General features: G+C 39.2%; 3 protein-coding genes across 3 annotated transcripts; all 3 read left to right on the forward strand.

Moving 5' to 3' along the window:
- Window positions 1–97: 97 nt before the first annotated feature.
- Window positions 98–4855, forward strand: LOC117619207 (mechanosensitive ion channel protein 1, mitochondrial). Its single transcript, XM_034349099.1, has 7 exons — window positions 98–278; window positions 695–1591; window positions 1701–1978; window positions 2266–2366; window positions 3026–3133; window positions 3344–3565; window positions 3648–4855. Exons 2-7 carry the CDS (start codon window positions 807–809, stop codon window positions 3759–3761), a joined length of 1608 nt encoding a protein of 535 aa, XP_034204990.1. The 5' UTR covers window positions 98–278; window positions 695–806; the 3' UTR covers window positions 3762–4855.
- A 7509-nt stretch (window positions 4856–12364) lies between these two features.
- LOC117618297 (putative UDP-rhamnose:rhamnosyltransferase 1) lies at window positions 12365–13890 on the forward strand. The gene has a single exon (XM_034347889.1). The coding sequence runs from the start codon at window positions 12463–12465 to the stop codon at window positions 13888–13890; it is 1428 nt and encodes a 475-aa protein (XP_034203780.1). The 5' UTR covers window positions 12365–12462.
- A 1217-nt stretch (window positions 13891–15107) lies between these two features.
- On the forward strand, window positions 15108–20005 carry LOC117618298 (soyasaponin III rhamnosyltransferase-like). The gene is made up of 3 exons (XM_034347890.1): window positions 15108–15111; window positions 16802–17171; window positions 19088–20005. The coding sequence occupies exons 1-3, from the start codon at window positions 15108–15110 to the stop codon at window positions 19788–19790; spliced, it is 1077 nt and encodes a 358-aa protein (XP_034203781.1). The 3' UTR covers window positions 19791–20005.
- Window positions 20006–22085: the final 2080 nt, after the last annotated feature.

Raw genomic sequence — 22085 nt, forward strand, 5'->3', positions numbered from 1 at the left:
ATACAATATTCCGATCCATTTTCAGCATAATCTTCCACCGTCAGATTGTCATACTAATAGGTCAGTCAAGGGCATCGGACGAGCACGAAACAGTCGGAAGCTAAAGCGACGCGTGCTCTTCATGCTTCTTACTTGGCCTCAGAAATGAGCCTTCTCTTTCGTACGCTTTGAGCTCTGAAGCTCTCTCGGCTTGTCTTATTTCCCAAGCAAAGTAAAGAAGCTCGCTCTTCTGGGTCTCTAAGAAATTTCATGTGAACCGCCAAAATCAACCATAACAGGTAGGTAGCTATTTTAATTCCCACTATAAAGCTCTGTTTGGTTGCCGAGAAAGCGACTGAAACCAACAGAAACTAAATTACAGAGTTAAAAGATCATTTTACCTTTTCTTTTTTCAAAGGGGCCTCTTGCGTATGTTTTAGTTGGGTTAAGTGTTTGATCTTTAGGGACCAGCGTGAAAGAAAAAAATTCATTGATTCACTGTTTGGTTTTTGTTTTCTTCATTTTTCTCGGCATCCAAACAGGGGTCTAGGGTTTATTTATAGATGTTTATCAGCATTGTTAAGCTTGAGTTCATATTTTTTATACCTATGTTTCATTATATTGTCATTGGGTTTTGCATTTTGTATTTGTAATCACTTATTATTAATTTGCTTTCTCCTTCCCCCTTCCCCTCCCCCCCCCTCCCAATTTGCAGATTAAGATACCATGAAAGAGTTAATTAATTTCAACCAGGTCCTCTTAAGCATGTAGAGATTGAAGAGTGCCTTTAGTATTATAGAATAGTCTGGTATACTAAGCTTTCTCTAATGGGTGGAGTTAGGCTTTCCATATTGAAATCACTTTGCAAGTCTACCAGTTGCTCTTATGCGAAATTTGGCAGTTACCAGTATATAAGACCAGCATATGCTTTTGTAAATCGCAGTTACCATTCTAAGGAAACACAATCTCTTAAAACTTTTGCGAAGACGCATTCTAGAGCATTGGGTTCTGAATCACTTGCCAACATCCAATCTTACAGAACCAAACCCATTTCAGCATTTTCACCCACATTGTCAAATTCACATATTAGGAGTGCTACTCCTCTTTTTTTGGTAAATCCAATTTTGAATAGCCGTTCATACTCATCATCTGTTGGTAGCAATGCTGATAAAGCTGGGCAACCAGGACTAGGAGTTCCGGCTGCTTCTGGTGGCAGTGAAGTGGATATTGGTAATAGTGGTATTGTTGGCAGTGATTGGGTTGCTAAGGTTAAGGATGCATGGCAGAGTGCTGTGGATGCAGCAACTTATTCTGGACAGAAGGCTAAAGAAACCTCTGTTGAGCTGTCACCTTATGTTCAGCAGTTGCTGGATTCCTATCCACATCTTAGAAATGTGGTTGTTCCTGTTGGTTGTACTTTGGCAGGTACTATATTTGCTTGGCTGGTGATGCCGAGGCTTTTCAGGAGATTTCACAAGTACGCAAGTCAAGGGCGCACTGCGTTACTATCAGGACACCTATCTGAGGAGCCAGTTCCATATGAGAAAAGTTTTTGGTGTGCTTTGGAGGATCCAGTGCGATATCTAGTTACTTTCATGGCATTTTCACAAATGTTAGTGGTTTCAAGATCAAAGATATGCTTCATAATCACCCTATTTTTATTTGTATATATGCATTTTTGTTTTCCACTGTTAAACAACGAGGAGGACTTTTATTTGCAGTGGCATGCTGGTAGCACCGACCACTATAGCTTCTCAGTATCTTGCACCGGCATGGAGAGGTGCAGTTATCCTTTCATTTGTGTGGTTTCTGCATCGGTGGAAGACAAATGTGTTCACTCGTGTATTGGCGACTCAAAGTTTGCCTGGTCTTGATCGGGACAAGTTGCTAGCTATAGATAACATTTCATCCATTGGTCTTTTTGTCATTGGGATAATGGCTTTAGCTGAGGCATGTGGGGTGGCTGTGCAATCAATTCTTACAGTTGGTGGCATAGGAGGTGAGGATTAGCTCCTAATTGCATATTCTTTTTCATATCTGTTTCATCCATGACAGTTAGAAAAGTCTGCAAATAAAATTTTAAACTAGCTATCTTTGTAATGCATATTTTGTTGTAATATGCAAGTAAGGTTATTAGATTACATCCAAAGGTTGCATCTCTTGATTTTTGGTCATATGGTTATATGTATCACCCACACCACACTAAAGATTCATTTTTGGATGCTCTTGTTGGGATTGACCTCGTCTTATTAAGACTAAACTTTTTCACCGCCACACTTAATGCAGGAGTTGCTACGGCTTTTGCTGCCAGAGACGTCCTTGGAAATGTTCTAAGTGGTTTCTCTATGCAGTTTTCAAAGCCCTTTTCGCTTGGGGATACAATAAAAGTATGTTATCATGCATTTATGCTATGTGTTCCTCAATTCCATTTGTTCTTTGTCATAGGCAAAATGTTTCTCAAGCATACGTTCCTTTCTTGTGATTCTAGTAAGAGAAGAGAACTGTGCCATGGGTGTCTTTGTTTCTCCAAATTTGTAGTAACATAATGAAGTTAAGGAAATATTCAAGGTTGTATGAATTACCATGTCAGCGCTGCATACCCAGAGTTACATAGTTAATTATCTTTATTTGTTAACTGTTACATAATTGTGTAATCTTTTCTTAAATCTAAGTATCGGGCATCTTTCAGTCATCCCTTGGTTGGCTACACCGTACATTGTACAGTGATCTCAAACCCCTCATTGATTATAATAACACTTGCTTCTGGAAATGAAGATATGATACTTTCCAGATTGCAATTCAACCAATTAATTTTATTGCTTATTTTGTTATAACTTCCTCTGCAGATGTATAAATTATTAGCCAAATATAATCATAGACTTATATAAGTAATAGGAGCTGTCGTTCGTTGGATAAACGTTATACCTTCTGTGTATTTGTTCTGACTCAATGATTTCAGGTAATTTTTGTGATATCTAATGTATTATCTGCTTCCTGTTTTTGATATTTCTTTTCTTCATGATGTTAAAATTTTTACTTATTGCAGGCTGGAGCTATAGAAGGTCAAGTGGTGGAAATGGGACTTACTACCACTTCGTTATTGAATGCAGAGAAGTTCCCTGTCATAGTTCCGAATTCACTGTTTTCGAGTCAGGTTGGTGCTTCTCTTTTTTGCATAACACTTAAACATGGGCACCCATCATACTGAAAACCACCAATCCCATTTTAAAGTTAAAATCACCTAAGTTCGTTGTACCAGTATCAGCCTGGGTATGGTTTAACATTAATATAATAGTGGCTTGATTTATCCGTTTAGAATGTTTTGTCATGATATATCTCAGAAAGTTTCATATAAACTTTGTAGGTAATTGTGAACAAGTCGCGTGCGCAATGGCGTGCCATCGTCACCAAAATTCCCCTGCAAATTAATGATTTGGATAAGATTCCCCAGATATCAAATGATATAAAGAGCATGCTAAGGTCACACTCGAAGGTGTTTTTGGGAAAGGAGGCCCCTTACTGTTTCCTGTCTCGTCTAGAAAGTTCATTTGCCGAATTGACTCTTGGATGTAACCTCAAACATATGGTAATTCCCGCTCCATTCAATATTCTTATCATACTGATTACTTAAGCATCTGCTTTAATATTCATTCATTTTGTGATTACAGAGCAAAGGTGAGTTGTACTCTACCGAAGAAGAGATTATTCTGCGGTCGGCCCAGATAATCAAGGAGCATGGTGCTAGGTTGGGCAGCACCTTCCAAGATATGACCACTCAATAGTCTCACGAATTATATGACTGCTATCATACAGATAAAAGTTTTTGATGAATATGAGTCACCACACACAACACTAGTTTGTCTTGACAAGAGAGCTGCATATAGGATCCATTGTGTAAAATCCATTGCTGTGTCTTTTTCAACACAAATGTCAAGGTTTAATCTTTTGTGTGCAAATATTCTATGGAATCGCCCCATCCACTCTATGGTGGGTGAGATTCGACCGTTGCAACGAACCGGGTTTCATATTTGAAATGTGGTTGCAGGCTCAACGCCATTTGGTTGAGAAAAAGATTGAGCAACTGGAATATAACATATCACATATCAACAATTATGGGGAACATCACTCACTTTCTTGCTTTCTTTGCATGGTCTGGTTTTGTTTTTGCCCCTTCAGGAAAAGCTTACCTAAAAATTGAAACAGAAATTAAGATGATCAGGTGATCTTGTAACATTAACCAAGGGTTTTGTTTGGCTGAAAACATCAAGAGTTCAAAACCCAACATTATCATTATGGCAAAAGATCTTCGAGTTGTGATGCTTCCTGGTCTGCCTTCGGCCATATTATGCCTTATGAAAACTTTCCATAACCTTGGCAAAAGCCAGAGTTCATGCCCATTCCACTTCCAGAAGGAGCTGAGGCCTCTGTGGCATATGATCTGCTGCAACAACCCATTATGCAGTTCATGGAACGCGATCAGAAGCTGCATCAAGAAGATCATTTAGGATATTGGGAGCACTTGAGACATGATGGAAATGATGACGTCAGCGCATATTGGGAACTGGCTGGAAGATACGTGACGGCGTTGACTGTCTGGTGGGCCTAAACTCGCCTGTTCTATCTTCCATGGCTTTCTTTATCTATTCTCTCCAAAGCCACAAAATGCTTTTCGTTGGGCACTGCAACATTTCTTATTGGTGGTGAAAGCCTTAGAAGACTAGAAACAGGGATACTGTAACATTGGTGATTATATTGTTAATCACATCTTATTCATATATCGATGTGACCATTATACTGTAAGATGTGATTATATGGTATCAACAAACACATCGACGTATCACATTTAGTGATTATATTGTTAATCACATCTTATTCATATAATGTTCAATGACCTAAATAGTATTGTACACTTGTGTCCGTTATATGATTTCCTCAACCTAATGAATAATTATACGACGAATTAGGATAGGGTAGGTCAGCCTGCTTCCTTATATGACTCAAAATTTTTATTTATTTATGCAAGATCTAGTGTTCAAAAACCCTACTTCGCAGTAGTTATGTAGTCCCAACTCATCCACATAATGCATGAACAAAAGTCATTCTTATTGCAAATTCAATACCAGCAGAAATTATTACAATGGCAAAAGATCATCTTCATGTTGTGATTCTTCCATCCGTGGTCTGCCTGATGCCTTTTTTTCAACTCTCCATAGCCTTTGGCCATATGTAAATGTGAATTTTCCAACATAATTTCTAATCTTGCAATCAATATGATTGTCACATAGTCCAAGTGGCTTAATAAATATAGTATTCAATCCATGAATCAAGGATAAACAATTACATGCAAAATAGTGATCAATATGCATCCAATCAAACTTGGTTTTCCCATTTTCAGATTACTTTACATGGCTTTTGTTCCCCCTTTTTGACAAAGGTCGACTTCTGCCATCATTTCCTTCCTTTGATTAGCTTGCCCACGGAATGCATGTTTTCATTCCTTTTGTACTTTTGTTAATATAAGATTCAATCAACAAAACCACACTTCCTTTGCTTTCTCTGAGTGATTTCTTTTTCTTTTAAAAAAAAAAAAAAAAAAAAAAAACTATAAATGCTATTCACAATTGCTCGCAATACTTGCTAGACACATGAATGCACAAACGTTACTTCCTCCTTTTCTCTTAAAATTATTTTTTCTCTTTCTTCTCTCGGTTCCCTCCATCTATTTTTAATTATATTTTCTATTTCTTCTCTCTCTCTCTCTCTCTCTCTCTCTCTCTCTCTCTCTCTCTCTCTCTCTCAGGAGGTGTATTCAATTTAGATTTTATGGCATGTTTATTAATCCGTAATTGGATTAGGAGGAATTGAATTGAGAATAAGTTGAATTGAGGAGAATTAGATTCCGGATTCCTATTCAAGTTGTTTACTAAACCATATGGAATTGGGATATGAGTGATACTAATTACTAAAACTTCCTCGTTCTGGGTTAAAGTATTATGACAAATTTGGAATTTTAAAAATTGTGTGAGGATATAATTGGTAAAAAAGATGAATTCCTAATGGGTTAGTTCTCCAGGAATTAGAATACCACCTCCCACTCAAGAATTGAATTCCTCGAAAATCAGGAATTCAATTCCTGATGAAAATTCTAATTCCTGATTAATAAACACACCATTAAAAGATTTTAAAGAAGTTTAAAATTTAGGTGTATTCAATCACGATTTTATAGAAGTCTATTCAATTCTGTGTGTATTCAATTCAGAATTTTTAAGCTCCATTCAAATTTAGATGTATTCAATCACGATTTTAAAAGACTTCATAAAAGTTTGGGTGTATTAAAAAACTTGTTGATTTTAAAGGAAATACAAAAAATGATGGATTTTGTTTGATAATAGACTAATTTTAGGCCATGACAACTCTCCCTCCCAGAGATTTTGATAGATATATTAATTTTATTCTTAAGATATGATTTCACCACTTTTACTACTACCATCTTATCATCATTATCACCATTGCCGCTGTTGCCACCATCACCACAGTCATCGTCGTCGCTGCCACCACCACCGTCATTGTCACTACCACCACCATTGTAGTCGCTGCCGCCACCCAGCACGAGCACCATCACCAGCACCACCAATGCCACCTCCACCGCCGCCCCCACTACCAACCCCACCATCACCCCCACTGTCACCATCACCATCACTACCACTACCACCACCACCAACCTTACTCCCACCTCCATCACCACTACCAGCCCTACTATCATCCCCACCGTCACCACCACCACAGCCACTACTAGCATCATCACCATCATTGCCACCGCCACCACCACCACTTCCACCATCACCACCCCCACCTATTCCACCACTACCTCTGACAGGACCCGACCCAATTTCCGCTTTGGAATTCGAGCCAAGTCCTGTGCGTGTCCGACACCTGGCGAATGTCAGGCACAAAAGACCTTTTTACCCTTCTTGTTTCAAATTCTCTTTAAAATGCCCTTAGACTTCTGCCGAAATTTCGGCAGAGTCTCCCCTGTATTTTGACCAATCCCAAAATTTTCCACCTGCTAAACAATCAGTAAATCCATCCCAACAGCCAGAACATCTCAAGTAACAGATCTCATCTCCAGTTTTCCACTAATACTAGATATCAGAGCATACTTTAAAGTTTTCAAGTTTTCAAAGATTTTAAACAAACTCTACCTTGGTGCGGAAGCTATAATTGGCCCGGTGGTGGATCCCGCGTACTTCAACAGCCTGGGGGCGAAAACAGTTTGAAGATGTGAGTGGACCGAACATAAGAATTCTTGAAAACAGTTTAACAATCATAATAACCCCCACTATAAAAATTGTTAAATAAACTGAATACGTACATTCCATTTAAAGCCTTCTAAACTCAAAGCATTCCATGTAAATCATAATCAAGCTCGATAAATTTTATTCAAAAGCACTGAAATCAAAGCTTGTATAAAACGTTGAAATCAAACTTGTATAAAAGCACTGTACTCAAACCTTGTATAACTGAACAAAACTGTATAAATATATCAATGCCTGAAAAATTGGAGAAGCTGATATAAAATAACTGAAAGTCACAATTAAATAAGAGAAAACCCAAAATCCTTTGAAAATACCACCTATTTGTACCCCTGTCATAACCGTCAATTCCCTGGCAGGTCTCGGGCGTCACACAGGCTACCCGAGCCGCAAACTGGCGAAATCAGGGGACTATGATCAGCCTGTCCCGCCGGCAGATTCCTCGATGACACCAAGTCAGCTCGAGTCGCTCTGGCAGGATGCAGGGGACCGTAGTCAGCCTGATCCGCAATCCTGGCAGGTCTCGGGGACACAGAGTCAGCCGAGCCGCAATCCTGGCAGGTCTCGGGACACCAAGTCTGCCGAGCCGCAAATCCTGGCACTCACGGTCCGAGCGTCCCCGAAACTCGTGAGGCAAGTCAAGTGCACTGACTAACTGAAATCGGACTGGATGTCCGTAGACATCGGTCCAACTCTGGGTAATCACCAAAAATGAATGGGTACGAGGTGGTTTTAAAATAAATTCCTTTAGAAAAATCTGAATAATAATTGAAATCTCAAGTTGTGCTGCTGTCTCATCTGATTCCAACCTCAAACTCTGTTTCTATAACTTGTAAATAAGCAGCACAGACTTATAGAACTGTTACTGTACTGATCATGTTCAGAACCGTAATAAAACTTACTCAAGATCAAATAAAGAAATTTATCCAATAAATTCATTTCTAAAAACTTATTTATATAAAATCAATATAAACTCATTTATAAAACTTATTTATATAAAATCACATCAAATCATCCATGAAATCTGATTTATGAAAGAAAGTCCATTCACAGATGGTCCGAGCTACTTCGACCATTCGAAGGTCTCTTTTGCAATCCTGTCGGGCTCCTAGTGCCTGATTACCCATAAAGATTAAATTAATAGACTGCTGACTAAAAAGAATTTCAACTAAACCCCCTGCCCCGGCTCCTAGAAATACGTGCATCTCCTTCCAAGTTACTCTTATGCCCTCGTTAGCCCTTTCAGACACTTGGACCAGTTTTGGGAAGGTCCGACGCTCAACTAAGTGATAAACTGCCTGATCGGCCGACCCGGGACCCCGTGGGTCTACGATCTCTGATGGCCAATCTGGGCTTCCCTGAAGGTTCCTTACAGCGAGGGAACCGTGTTCTGCGAATTGGGTCTGAAATGAACGGTCGGATTAGCTAAAATTGCGTTATCGCTTAAAATCCAAACCCTAGCCCCAGGGTTCGCGATTCCGGAGTATCCGGGACTCCGATTCGTAATCCGTCGAATCCTACACGATCATGACATCGTGTAGACCGACATATCCGAAATTCAGCGCGATCCGAATATTTAACGACACTGCACCCACGGATCGCGCGATATGGAAAATCCGTTCGGGGCTCAAACGGACTCCGAATCGAGATCCGCAAAATCCCACACGCTCGTGACGACACGAGGGTCACAAAACTGTACAGAATTACATCACTACCCTCGCCCACGCGCTCCAGCGCTCGCGGGCAGCTTTGGGTGTCCAAAGCGATTTCGGGTGGCCGAAAAATCTCGAAACCAAGACTCCAAACTCCTACCCTAGGTAAAACACCCCATTTGGAGTCACTTTTGTTCTTGGACAACCCCCAAAAAGTGACCAGAAATAGTAGTTTCGAGCGGCCGAAGTTCCGGCCAGATTTCAAGTCGAAAATCGAACCCCTTAGAGCTAAAATCGATCGAAACCCATATACCCATCAGCTAGAACACGAAAAATAGCTGAGAAACCATACCTTACTCGATTGATTTGGTGGTCGGAAGTGAGAGAACGAGCTCCCAAAAATTTTCAGAAAAACTGTTGGAACCAGCCTGTTTCGTGGCAGTTTCCGGCTACTACAGTAGCGGATGGAGGCTGAGGAGGGGCAGGGCTGATAGAGGGAAGTGAGGTGGTTTGTTTGGGACCGGTATTGCCTGAAACGGTGCCCTGAGTTGGGAGAAATCGCTGTCTGAAGTTGGCTGGTCGAGATGGTTCGAGAGAGAAGAAAGCTGGGTTTATAAAACTGAACTTCAAAATATTTACGGTTCTGCCACTGAGACTCTTTTGACCATAACTCCTTCGTTATAACTCCGATTCGGGTCTACTCCGTGTCTACGGACTCGTTTCGCCGTACTCTACGCAATGGCGTAATCGGAATTGCCAAATTCTTTCCTAATAAAAAAGTCAACTTTTTTCCATATTAAATAATGCGAGGGTAAAATTGTCTTTTTGCTAAAAGATATTTTCCTTACTTTTTTAGATATTTTCTTTCTTTTTAGATATTTTATTTTGGGTTATTACAATCTCCCCCACAATTAAACTCTATCAACTTTATAACTCTTTTTAAATGATTTAAAATCTAAATTGAATACACCTTCCTTATTCTTCTTATTCTCTCCGTCAGTCTCCTTTTTTTTTTTTTTTTTTTTTTCATTCTTCATCTTCTTCTTCTTCTAACATCCCCTTACCACCCCCTTAAGGCGTTAGCCTCCTCCTCCTCCTCCTCTCTTTATTTCTTTACTTGGTTAACTGAATAGTTTGAATTGTTTTTGGGTTCTTCCCTTGTTTTTTCATATGGGTATTTTGAGATTATTGGGTTTGCTCTGGTTGTGTTGGTTTTGTGTGTGTTTATAAGATTTTAGTTTCTGAAAATGCTATAAGAAGGGCTGTTGTTGGACTTGTTTTTCTGGTATGATATTCTTTTCTATTTCTTGCTGCTAAAATAGATACAAACCTCCACTACAAAAAAAAAAAAAAAAAGAAAAAAAAAAAGGGCAACAGTCAAGTTTTTTGAGTCACCAAATTGATTTTAGTCATAGTAGGTGGCTAGTCAATAGTTTTGCTTGCTTGTCACACTATTATTTGTGTTTAACTCTCTCAGAGCATTTTCACTCATTTGCCATGGCAAAAGGCAAGAGGAGGCAAAGATTGATACTATTCACATGAATAGTGATTGCCATAGCAATTTTTTTGTTGGTTTTTCACACAAAGGCAACCACTATTCACATGAGATATGAGGAGAGGAATTTGTATAGTTTTTTGGTGTGGGAAGTGAAGAATATGACAAGCTATTTATTTACACATAAAAAATCTGAAAATTCTAGTTTTGTTTCGATTTAAAATTTTTTTTTTCCATTGCTGACATCATCAATGACGTCACATCACTAAGACAAAATGTCAGACTGTTTTTGCCTTTGAACCTACCCTGACAAAGCCTGAGTTGTTTTGTACCGCTTAAAACTACTTCTTTGGCCTAGGCCCCCCCTTGCTCGGACTGGGGGCTCCACTGGAACAGCTCTTACATTTTGATTACATATAATTTAAATATAATAAATATAAAACCACTTTATTGTCCTTGACAGTTAAAAGTAACTTTCCAATTTTCTGGAGTAATTAAACCCAATAAAATATTTAAAAAATGTATTTTACTTTCCAATACACATTTAAACTCTCTTTTCTCTTTCCCTCTGGAATGTCCCACGTATGTTTTCATCTTCCAAACGTATGATATGACCAGTATGGCCATGGCCCACACTCAACATTTTTTATTCTTCCTTTTTCTTTCTTTTCCTTTTCTCTTATCTCTCTGTTTCCTTTATTTTTTTTTTAAAAAAATAAAAATAAATTTAGGTCTTAAGTCATAAAAAAAACTTAACATTTTTGAAAAAAGCCAAATTTTTTTCCAAAAAAGACAAAAAAATCCATCAACTTTCAAACTAAAAACATGTAAATATAAAGAATTCCTTAAGAAATTCAAAAATAAATAAGGGCATTTTTGTCCATTTTAACTTCTTTTTAAAAATATTTCTCTCTCCTTTGGCTTTTTCCAAAATGTCCCAAAAAAAGTCTTCTTGCGTCTATACCTTCTCTTTCTCTCTCTCTCTCTCTCTCTTCTCTAATTTTTTTTTCGTCTTTAGGTTTTGGATTTGGAATGGGCTGTATGGATTTTCCAAAGCTTTTATGCGCTCACAACTGAACTTAGATATGAATTTGTAAGACTTTCTTACTCACATGTATCTCAGATCAACTTTTTGTTTGGGAAATGATTTATTTTTTGTTTGGTTACTGAGAAAATGAAGAAAAATGTTTAGTTTTAAATTCAACGTTTTGTTGTTATATATTCTTTGCTATCGTCTGATGCTGGAAGACATGAGATGAGACTGGAGAGAGAATAATACTGATATCAGTAGCCGGTGAATAAAATCTCTTTCAGGATCTATTATTCAGTAGTGGAAAGGAAGGATGGAATTGCTACAGAGCTTGGATTTGAATTCGGGAATGGAAATTCAGTTGACTTTGAACAATATATATGTTGTAACATTGACTAATATAATCTTTTAAATGATTTTTTGGAAAATGAAAGGTAATTAGAATTTTTATTTTTATTTTTTAAAGGAATATAATACACAAGCTATACATTCACTTATTATACAAATACAAATACGAGAATTAATATCTGTCAGTCAAATTCAAACAAATAATAAAATATTATGATTTGACATGATGTTCAGCTCTTAATTGTACATATAGAAAGTCAATAATTTGTGTCACCAAACTCTCACATCGGTAACAAAGAGCAAAAGTCATGGAGGTATTGCATCGTGGCTATTGACATTTGTCACTAAAAATGATAAGGGGCAATAGTCACGCAAAATATCTCTCTCTTTTTTTTTTTTTTTTTTGGTGTGCTCCTATTCAAAATTAATTCTTAACAGGTTGAGAGAAGAGAGGGAGAGTGACGGGAAAAAAAAAAAGAGACAGATGGAGAAGGGCGGAGAGAAGAAGAAAAACAAGAAGTAACGTGGGTTTGTGTTTCCAGGTGTTTTGAGCGATTGTGAATAGCATTCCTCTTTGGGTCAATTTTCAACATAGTCTGCATAAAACTGCATGAACAAACTCTTACTGCTGCAAATATACAAAATATGGGGGAAAGCCTTCATGTAGTGATGCTTCCATGGTCTGCCTTTGGCCACATGATGCCTTTTTTCCAGCTTTCCATAGCCTTGGCAAAAGCCGAAGTTCATGTCTCCTACATCTCCACCCCAAAAAACATCCAAAGGCTCCCCAAAATCTCACCTGATTTGCAACCCTTTATACATCTAGTCTCCATCCCATTTCCTGCTTTGGCTTCTGGGTTCTTGCCAGAAGGTGCTGAGGCAACTGTGGACATACCCTTTGAGAAAATGGACAACTTCAAGATTGCATATGACCTCCTGCAACAACCCATCAAGCAGTTCATTGGGGATCAATTACCTGATTGGATAATAGTTGATTTTTCTGCTCACTGGGCGGTAGAGATTGGCAAGGAGTTTGGTGTTCCACTTGTCTACTTCTCTGCTTTCTGTGCAGCTACATGTGTTTTCCTTACTTCATTAGAAAATATCTCCAAAGCTAATACAGATCATGATGTTCTGTCATCACCAGAAAGCCTCACATCACCGCGGGATTTCGGGACTTTTCGGTCAACGATAGCATATCGGAAGCATGAGGCAGTTGATATATACGCAGGCTTTTATGAACTAAATGATTCTGGGATAAGTGATTCTGACAGGCATAACAAGATTTTATTAGCATGTCAAGCTGTAGCAGTGCGCAGTTGCAATGAGTTTGAAGGAGAATACTTAGAGGCATACAAGAACAAAACTGGACAGCTTGTGATTCCCACAGGTTTGCTTCCACCAGAGCAACCATCTGCCAAAAGAGAAATCAGTTCTGATGGGTCACCAAACAATGTGATATTTGATTGGCTTGATAAACAAAAACCCAAGTCAGTTGTGTTTGTTGGGTTTGGATCTGAGTGTAAGCTGAGCAAGGAACAAGTCTTTGAGATTGCTCATGGGCTTGGGCTATCAGAGCTTCCATTTCTCTGGGCACTTAGAAAACCCAACTGGGCTAACAGTGAAGCTGATGCTTTGCCTCCTGGTTTTGTTGAGCGCACATCAGAGAAAGGGCTTGTTTGCTTGGGATGGGTGCCCCAGATGGAAATTTTGGGGCACCCATCAGTTGGGGGGTCTCTGTTTCACTCTGGATGGGGCTCTGTAATTGAAACTCTGCAATTTGGGCATGTTCTTGTTGTTTTGCCATTCATTATTGATCAGCCTTTGAATGCAAGGCTTCTGGTGGAGAAGGATCTGGCTGTTGAAGTAAAACGCACAGAAGATGGGTCGTTTTGCAAAGATGATATAGCCAAAACACTGAGACATGCAATGGTGGCAGAGGAAGGAGAGAAACTAAGAAGCAATGCAAGGAAAGCTGCCAAAGTTTTTGGAGATCACAAGCTGCACCAAGACCACTACCTTGGCCAATTTGTCCATTACCTTAAAAATAATGTCCCAAGAAGGTCATTTTAGAAGCTCATTATTATTTTTATCTAATAAATCTAGAATGTTTCCCAAATTAGTTTCAGATCATAAGCATTGTGGAGGTGGATATCTTCATACTTTTGAGATTCTGGAACTTGGGTTATAGCCATTCTAGTATTTTTAGTGCATCTTGTGATCTAAAATCTGTCTAGAAAGTTCGATGTTTCTGTTGCCATTCCAGTATTTTTTAGGTGTTTGGTTAATTGTTTAAGAGCTTTAAAAAGGAGTGTCTCTACATGTTTTATTTGTCTGTATTAAGTTAAGAAGAGGATCATGCTTAGACAGGAACCAATAAGTGTTGTCCAATTGCGTCGGCTATATGATTTCCTTTGCCTAACAATATTCAGGACTTTATAGTAACTTCAATTTATATATTGATCATATTGTGAGTCACATATTTAACATATAATTTAATAAATAATTATAGGACGAATTAGGATAGGATAAGTCGGAGGTGGTTTGTTCTATGACCGTCAAAATTCTTTTTTTAAAATTTGGAAGATCTAATGTTCAAAGACCCTACTTCGCAGTATTTATGTATCCAAACTCATCCACGTATTGCACGAACAAAAGTCATTCTTATTGCAAATTTCATACCAGCAAAAAAATAATACAATGGCCAAAGATCATCTTCATGTTGTGATGCTTCCATCCATGGTCTGCCCTTGGCCATATAATGCCTTTCTTTCAACTTTTCATAGCCTTTAGACATATGTAAATGTGAATTTTTCAACATAATTTCACTAATACTATTTAAATAATGAGGTTTTATTATTTTAGGTTCGACCTATTCGAGATGCAGTGTCTCTTAATTACAATCCCTTATTTCAAAGGAATACCCTTTGATTTCATCATAAAGAAACAAAACATGTGTGTTTGGTTTTGCGGCTGCTCCCAAGTTCAACCTCAGGGTGCCTATGTATCCCTCATGGGAATCAAGTCACTTGTAATTCAAAGAATTGCAATGAATAATAAATGACTCATTGCAAAGAAAATTTGATCGAAATTGTAATGAGAAATGTTTGAGAGAATTTAGTTGAATAAACCAAGGATAAGTTATGGAATTGTGTTTGGGGTGAATTTTGTTAAGAATAAACTAGGGACTCCATTTGGATTTAAGATTTGGGCGGTTGGATTGAGTCTCTAGATTGCCTACGTACCATTTCGAAGGGATCAAACTAACATAGTTTGGAATTTCAAAATTAATGGGTAAGTGTGACCCACTAATTTAGAATTTGTGTCTTTGAGACAATATGGAAATTTTAAGATTTTCATAAGTAGATGACCCATGGGAAAGATTGGATGGTTTTGTACCATTTTCTTATTGTCAATGTCCAAAAATTAAACTAATGGACAATTTTAATGAACCCACTAATTTAATTTGATCATTGACACATGCATTCGTATCCACACACGATTTGGAGGATTTGGTATTAATGGGTTCTTGTGATTGACAAACCCGTTAATCCATATTGATGCTCCTTTGGTATCTTTAAGAGTGAGCTTGATGTTCGAAGCATGACCAATCATTTACTTGGATTGGAGTCACCGTCGCAACATGGTTGAGTTGCTTGGTAGTCCTTTTTGAATAGCATCCTTGCCACAGTGATTGATTCCCATATTTCTTGTTGAGTTTTTGTGGGTGTGTTTTGTAGCCATCTTGCATTTGAGAATTGAGCTAGATAGACTCGAATGTCATAAGTATATTATTGAACCTCCTTGACCGTCAATTGATTTAACTATCGTGAACCTTCGCTGACAATCTTGTGCACTTGCTTAGCTTGGTACTGCAAGTGGTGAACTCACGTCTTCGTCTCTTGAAATACAAAGAGGGCACAAGTGCCTAGACACTTTGCTTTCATTGTTGTTGGCACCAAAAGTGATGTGAGAGACTTGAAAAAGCCTTGGTTTCAAACCTTTGCCTTGTCTTCTCTCAGTGTGAAGCCCAATGCTTGTTTTATTTTGTAGAGCATATTCTTGAGCTTAATGGACATTTACAAGGAATGGACCAGCTTAAACAATCACACCTCTGACTATTTTTTCGTCCCCTTGAACTGGCTGGGATTTCATTGATTTTTCTCCCATAATCTAGGTTTTGGCCGAACATATCTTGCAGCAAACCCTTTTTTTTTTTCCTTTGTTTGTAAAAATCAAAGAGAACCCAATGATCAGATTTTCTTTGATAGCCAATCAGCCATATGGCCCGTTTTCTTCACAGTCAAGAGAGATGTTATACGACATGTGGCCTTTCTTTTTTATTATTTTAAAGCTAGATTCTTCCCATCATTGTTTGTAAAAAAATCTATTATGGGAGTGCCATATTTGAGAACGGGGCAGTGGCCTCGTCATAGTGTTAGATTCTTGATGCATGTTCTAGATCTTACACACAATCTGTAATACGTGTAAAGACAAGAAAATATAACTGGAGCCATCTTCCTTGAATACACAGCTTCTGAATTCATCCTATCGATAGCAGCATCAATCCCACCAAAAACAGGAACGGCTCATGACTTCTACTCTCTCTCAGAATCTGTTTTAGCTCTTTCTTTATGATGAGAATAGGTTTAAAGAACGTGTCTGATGAGAGCAGGGCCTTTAGCTTATATATGGCTAGGTCAAGTCATCTTTACTCATCACCGAGGGCCAACTTGACTTATCTTTCTAGCCCACTTCGGTTCACGCAAAAGGAAACAAAATAGGACTCCTTAATTAGGCTTCAAAAACCCTTCCTTATTTCACAAGGTTTTGGGCCTCAAGATGTAACTTAATTAAACTCTTATCAAACCTGATATGACTCAGTATCTAGTACACCGATCTAAATAGGAAAACATAACACATAGACCTTGCAAACCATCCCCACAACTACAGACTTTTTTCAATCTGTATTTTTTGTCTATAGGCCTCTTGCCACCTGGTTCAGAGGCAACTGTGGACGTCCCTTTTGAAAAAATTGACCAATTGAAGTTTGCATATGATCACCTGCAACAACCCATTAAGCTGTTCACTGGGGATCAGTTGCCTGATTGGCTAATACTTGATTTTGCTCCTCATTGGGCGGTGGAGATTGGCCAAGAGTATGGTGTTCCACTTGTGTTCTTCTCTGTTTTCTCTGCTGCTACCATGTCCATTCTAGGCTCACCAGAACATCTCTCTGGTGCTGATAACAGAAACCATGTTCTTCCATCACATCAGCAAGCCAAGTTTTTGGCCATGCGCAGTTGCAATGAGTTTGAAGGAGAATATTTAGAGGTGTGCCAGAAAATCAATGGAAAGCCTTGTTGGAAGTTTGAAAGCAAATGTCCCACATTGGAGAAAAATAAAAGGTTCCATATGCTTTATAAGCATGAAACCTTAACATCAATTAAATAAAGATTGGTGGGCTGATGGGCTTGGTAGTGAAGACTATCATGGTTGGCTTGCTTGATTAATATTAATATTTAATAATCAAGACTTGGGCCTTGGGACGGTCAACTATGGAATCAGACTATCATGGTTGTATAGCACGGTCAACTATGGAATCAGAATTCATAGCTTTGGACAAGGCTACTGAAGAAGCAGAATGGCTTCGAAACTTTATGGAAGATATACCGTTATTGCCTAAACCGATAACTGCAGTATGTATTCATTGTGATAATATGGCAGCTATTGCAAGAGCCAAAAATAAGATATACAATGGCACATCAAGGCATATAAGGTGAAGACATAGCACAATTAGACAGTTGCTCAAAGATGGAATAATCTCATTAGATTATGTAAAGTCAAAGGAAAACATAGCTGATCCTTTGACAAAAGGCCTACCTAGAGAGCAAAATTAAATATGCGTCGAGGGGAATGGGTTTAATGTCAATTTCATAATGAGCTAACCGAATGGAACCCTAACCTAGCTGATTGGAGATCCCATGGTCTAGGTTCAATAGGCAAACTGGTTGGGAATGGCTCAAGGTATGAACACACTATTTACTCATTCCTATGATCAAAGTGTGTTGTCTGCAGAAGTTTTTAGGGTATGTTTTATACAAAACATTTAATGACGTTAATATTTTGATATTCAAAAAAAGTATGTCAGAATACTTTTAATTAATGTTACCTATATAGGAGTAAATGTGGGGTTGCATTTATGAGAATTACATGACTACATTCTCTAAAACTCCTATGAGACCGGGATTTGTTCAAGACCAAAATGAACACAACCGCATGAACTTAAGTGTGTAAAGTTTTAATACATGTGTGGCGTATTGTTTCGGTTTACTACAAAACGATAAACAGTTCAAGGCTATGATTTCCACTGATACATTAAGTAGATCCGATACGTCTACACTAGGGAAAGTTCAAGTCCAAAAGACACTTTTCCTGATGTGTATTTTATCTAACTTCTTCTCCAGTTTTTGAGTCTGCATGTTTTGTTTTCAAAAACAAATTTGCATTTCAAATGTGGGGTATTGTTGGAAGTTTGAAAGCAAATGTCCCACATTGGAGAAAACAAAAGGTTCCATATGCTTTATAAGCATGAAACCTTAACATCAATTAAATAAAGATTGGTGGGCTGATGGGCTTGGTAGTGAAGACTATCATGGCTGGCTTGCTTGATTAATATTAATATTTAATAATCAAGACTTGGGCCTTGGGCCTTGGGTCTTTGGAAAATAAAAGAAATATACCTAGCCCGAAAATAAAATAATTATTTTTTCGGATTTCTTTTGACAGAAGTTAAATTCAAACCAGAAAGACTTATCTTTTTGTTTGAATTTGAACAGGTATAACTGATACCAACTACTATTTTGAAGGGGTGTAATTCTATTATAAAACCACGAGTCCTAGGCCATAAGACGGATCTCTTTTTCCTTAAACTATCTCATATTATTTTAAAGTTACTAACTGTATTTGAGAGAAGCACACCAACGTTCGCCAGAATTCAAGGATCCGGTGCTGGACCCTTGAATTATAAATAGTTGAATTCTGGGAGATAGACGTCTGTTGAACTTCAAGCACTGAGAAGAGGCGAAATTCTGTCTTTAGGACATTGCGAATACGCAAGCCTCTATCTTCAATAAAAGTCAGTATTCTGTACTTAATTTATATTTACACATTTATACAGATTTCGTAATTTTGCTACTGTTTATATTTTAAGAGTTGTGCAATAATATAGTGATCCTATAGTATAAAACATTTACTGATTATATTCTAACAAGCCTGTGATTCCTACAGGTTTCCTTCCACCAGAGAAACCATCTGCAAAAAGAGAAATAAGTTCTGATGATGGGTCATCAAACAATGTGATCTTTGACTGGCTTGATAAACAAAAACCCAAGTCAGTTGTGTTTGTTGGGTTTGGATCTGAGTGTAAGCTGAGCAAAGAACAGGTCTTTGAGATTGCTCATGGGCTTGAGCTATCAGAGCTTCCATTTCTCTGGGCACTTAGAAAACTCAACTGGGCTAACAGTGAAGCTGATGCTTTGCCTCCTGGTTTTGTTGAGCGCACATCAGATAAAGGGCTTGTTTGCTTGGGATGGGTGCCCCAGATGGAAATTTTGGGGCACCCATCAGTTGGGGGGTCTCTGTTTCACTCTGGATGGGGCTCTGTAATTGAAACTCTGCAAATTGGGCATGTTCTTGTTGTTTTGCCATTCATTATTGATCAGCCTTTGAATGCAAGGCTTCTGGTGGAGAAGGATCTGGCTGTTGAAGTAAAACGCACAGAAGATGGGTCGTTTTGCAAAGATGATATAGCTAAAACACTGAGACATGCAATGGTGGCAGAGGAAGGAGAGAAGCTAAGAAACAATGCAAGGAAAGCTGCCAAAGTTTTTGGAGATCACAAGCTGCACCAAGATGACCTTGGCCAATTTGTCCATTACCTTAAAAATAATGTCACAAGAAGGTCATTTTAGAAGCTCATTATTATTTTTATCTAATAAATCTAGAATGTTACCCAAATTAGTTTCAGATCATAAGCGTTGTGGAGGTGGATATCTTCATACTTTAAGATTCTGGAACTTGGGTTATTGCCATTCTAGTATTTTTAGAGCATCTTGTGATCTAAATTCTGTCCAAAAAGTTTTAGGTTTCTGTTGCTCGTGAGTTCATGCCTATGTCTGAAATAATAATTGTGGTTCATTTTACAAGTCTCTCTCTCTCTCTCTCTCTCTTTCTCTCTCTCTCTCTCCCCCTTTGAGTTTCTGTTCACTCTGGATGGGGATCTGTAATTGAAACCCTGCAATTTGGGCATGTCCTTGTTGTTTTGCCATTCATTATTGAACAGCCCCTGAATGCAAGGCTTCTGGTGGAGAAGGGTCTGGCTGTTGAAGTGAAACGAAGAGAAGATGGGTCGTTTTGCAAAGATGAGATGGCCAAAACGCTCAGGCATGCAATGAGCCGAACGTTCCTTCAAGAATAGATGGGTATTAGTATCAACTCTAAGTCCCCGAAATAAAAATAACTACATTATCTCCTCTTTTTTAGTGGGAATGAACGAACGCACTCAGGGCGTCCCCCCCGTAGCCCAAAAAGCGCAGGGGGGAGGGACGCCCAATGCGGGAGTGAGTGAATGACCCAATGTGTGTGGCGGTTGTCAAGGGGAATCCTAAACCTTTTAATCCCCTGAAAGAGAGTGAGGCTCCCCTACAGGAGCCGAGCGGTAGAAAGTAGTAGTATTCCGGTTAGCCATCCTAAGAAGAACTCCTTTCATAACCTGTAAGCTAGTGAGGCTCCCCGACAGGAGCCGAACGGTATTAAGGAGTACTAGAACAGGAATAAGTAACCCTTGTAATAAACTGCAAGAGAGTGAGACTCCCCTACAGGAGTCGAACGTAAGAAAGGAATAGTATTCAAGTTAGTATTTCTTGTTTATTATCTTGAATGCAATGGATGAGAAAAATCCTTGATTTTACGAGATTCCAACTGCAAGGGAGAGAGTGAGCCACGGATGTGGCGCACGAACGCTCTCTCGGTACTTAAGGAGTAATTCCCCCCGAGGGGGATTAAAGGGGGGAAACGTTCCTTACTCTTGTCTTGTAACTAAGAGAACGAAAACTAAAGTGCCTTAAGAGAAAAAGCAGTTTAAGACTTCTTGTGTATGATGGGATCTAAGCTTCTTAAAACGTGCGTTAAACCCCTTTATTTTAGTTATAACTGGATTAAGGATCTCCTTACCAAGCTACTTATGAATGTAACCACAATTAACATCACTACGGTCGGGCTATCGAACACGGGGTCAGAAGTGAATTACGAGTCGGACCAATTTGCGAATCGAGCGAGCTCCCCTTGCATGCAATGATGTGGTGGTGAACCTCTCATTCTAATTCAGTGCTCTCCGAACCGTGCGTGAAGGTTTCCCATCACACGGCTCACCAACTTGATCTTCCGCGGGAACCATATGTCCGAACAGGCCTGGAAAAACTGGTACGATCTCGCTTTCCTTTGCCACTCAAGTGTACGGCATCTGCCGTGCTTAGGCCCCTTCTTCCCTTCCCTAATGAAAGAGTCCACCGCCTGCCTTAGTAGTAGTCTCAAATAGGGCGCGCAGGCCTGCCTCTTTTTTTAGTAGGTGATTCACTACCGAAGTGAAGAAAAGGCTGGATCAAGAAAAGGGGGTACTACGAGCCCTCTGCCCCACGCATCTAACCAGCTCGCGTGGTTCACCGGTTCCACCGACTAGACTCTTAGAGTGATTCAGTCGATACAGAGATGCGCTTGAAGTGGGGGGTGTGCTGTCCCTATTGGGCTGGGCCCTTCCCCATAAGGCCCCACCGTCGGGGCATAAGCGCCCTCTTGCTACCCATATGCGAGGCGCCGTCTTAGCCTTCCCTGACCAGGATCGCTCCCCCACCCGTAGCGTTCGTGATCGGCCTACTCAACTGTGTATCGATCGAAAGGCAGGGCGGCACAGCCCCCAACCAAGGGAGTGTTTACGTCCAGTATGTCCCCCCTTATTCCCGACATGCTATAGTGCCCCGGGGTGGGTAGGAGCGGGTCGAGTCCGTATCGCCGCGGAGCAACAGCCGCGTCCGGATCTGATCTATCTACTCGGCAATTCAAGAGTAGATGGGCAAACAAGTAGGCTGTCTCGAGCGAAGCAAGCACCTTATAGCAGATATAATATCTAGGTAGGGTAATGAATAAGCATCTTAATTTGAAGAGTAAACGGAACGGGAGTGAGGCTCCCCTACAGGAGCCGAACGGTATTT

The sequence above is a fragment of the Prunus dulcis genome, chromosome 2, assembly GCF_902201215.1.
Source record: "Prunus dulcis chromosome 2, ALMONDv2, whole genome shotgun sequence".
NCBI classification, from domain to species: Eukaryota; Viridiplantae; Streptophyta; class Magnoliopsida; order Rosales; family Rosaceae; genus Prunus; species Prunus dulcis.

Excerpts from the sequence above, each read along its gene's own strand:
- LOC117619207 (XM_034349099.1), top strand. The coding sequence starts at position 807 with ATGGGTGGAGTTAGGCTTTCCATATTGAAATCACTTTGCAAGTCTACC. Across the intron at positions 1,592-1,700 it reads TTCATGGCATTTTCACAAAT|TGGCATGCTGGTAGCACCGA; the intron begins GTTAGTGGTTTC and ends TTTTATTTGCAG. Across the intron at positions 3,134-3,343 it reads ATTCACTGTTTTCGAGTCAG|GTAATTGTGAACAAGTCGCG; the intron begins GTTGGTGCTTCT and ends TAAACTTTGTAG.
- LOC117618297 (XM_034347889.1), top strand. The coding sequence starts at position 12,463 with ATGGGGGAAAGCCTTCATGTAGTGATGCTTCCATGGTCTGCCTTTGGC.
- LOC117618298 (XM_034347890.1), top strand. Across the intron at positions 17,172-19,087 it reads GTGTGCCAGAAAATCAATGG|CAAGCCTGTGATTCCTACAG; the intron begins AAAGCCTTGTTG and ends ATTATATTCTAA.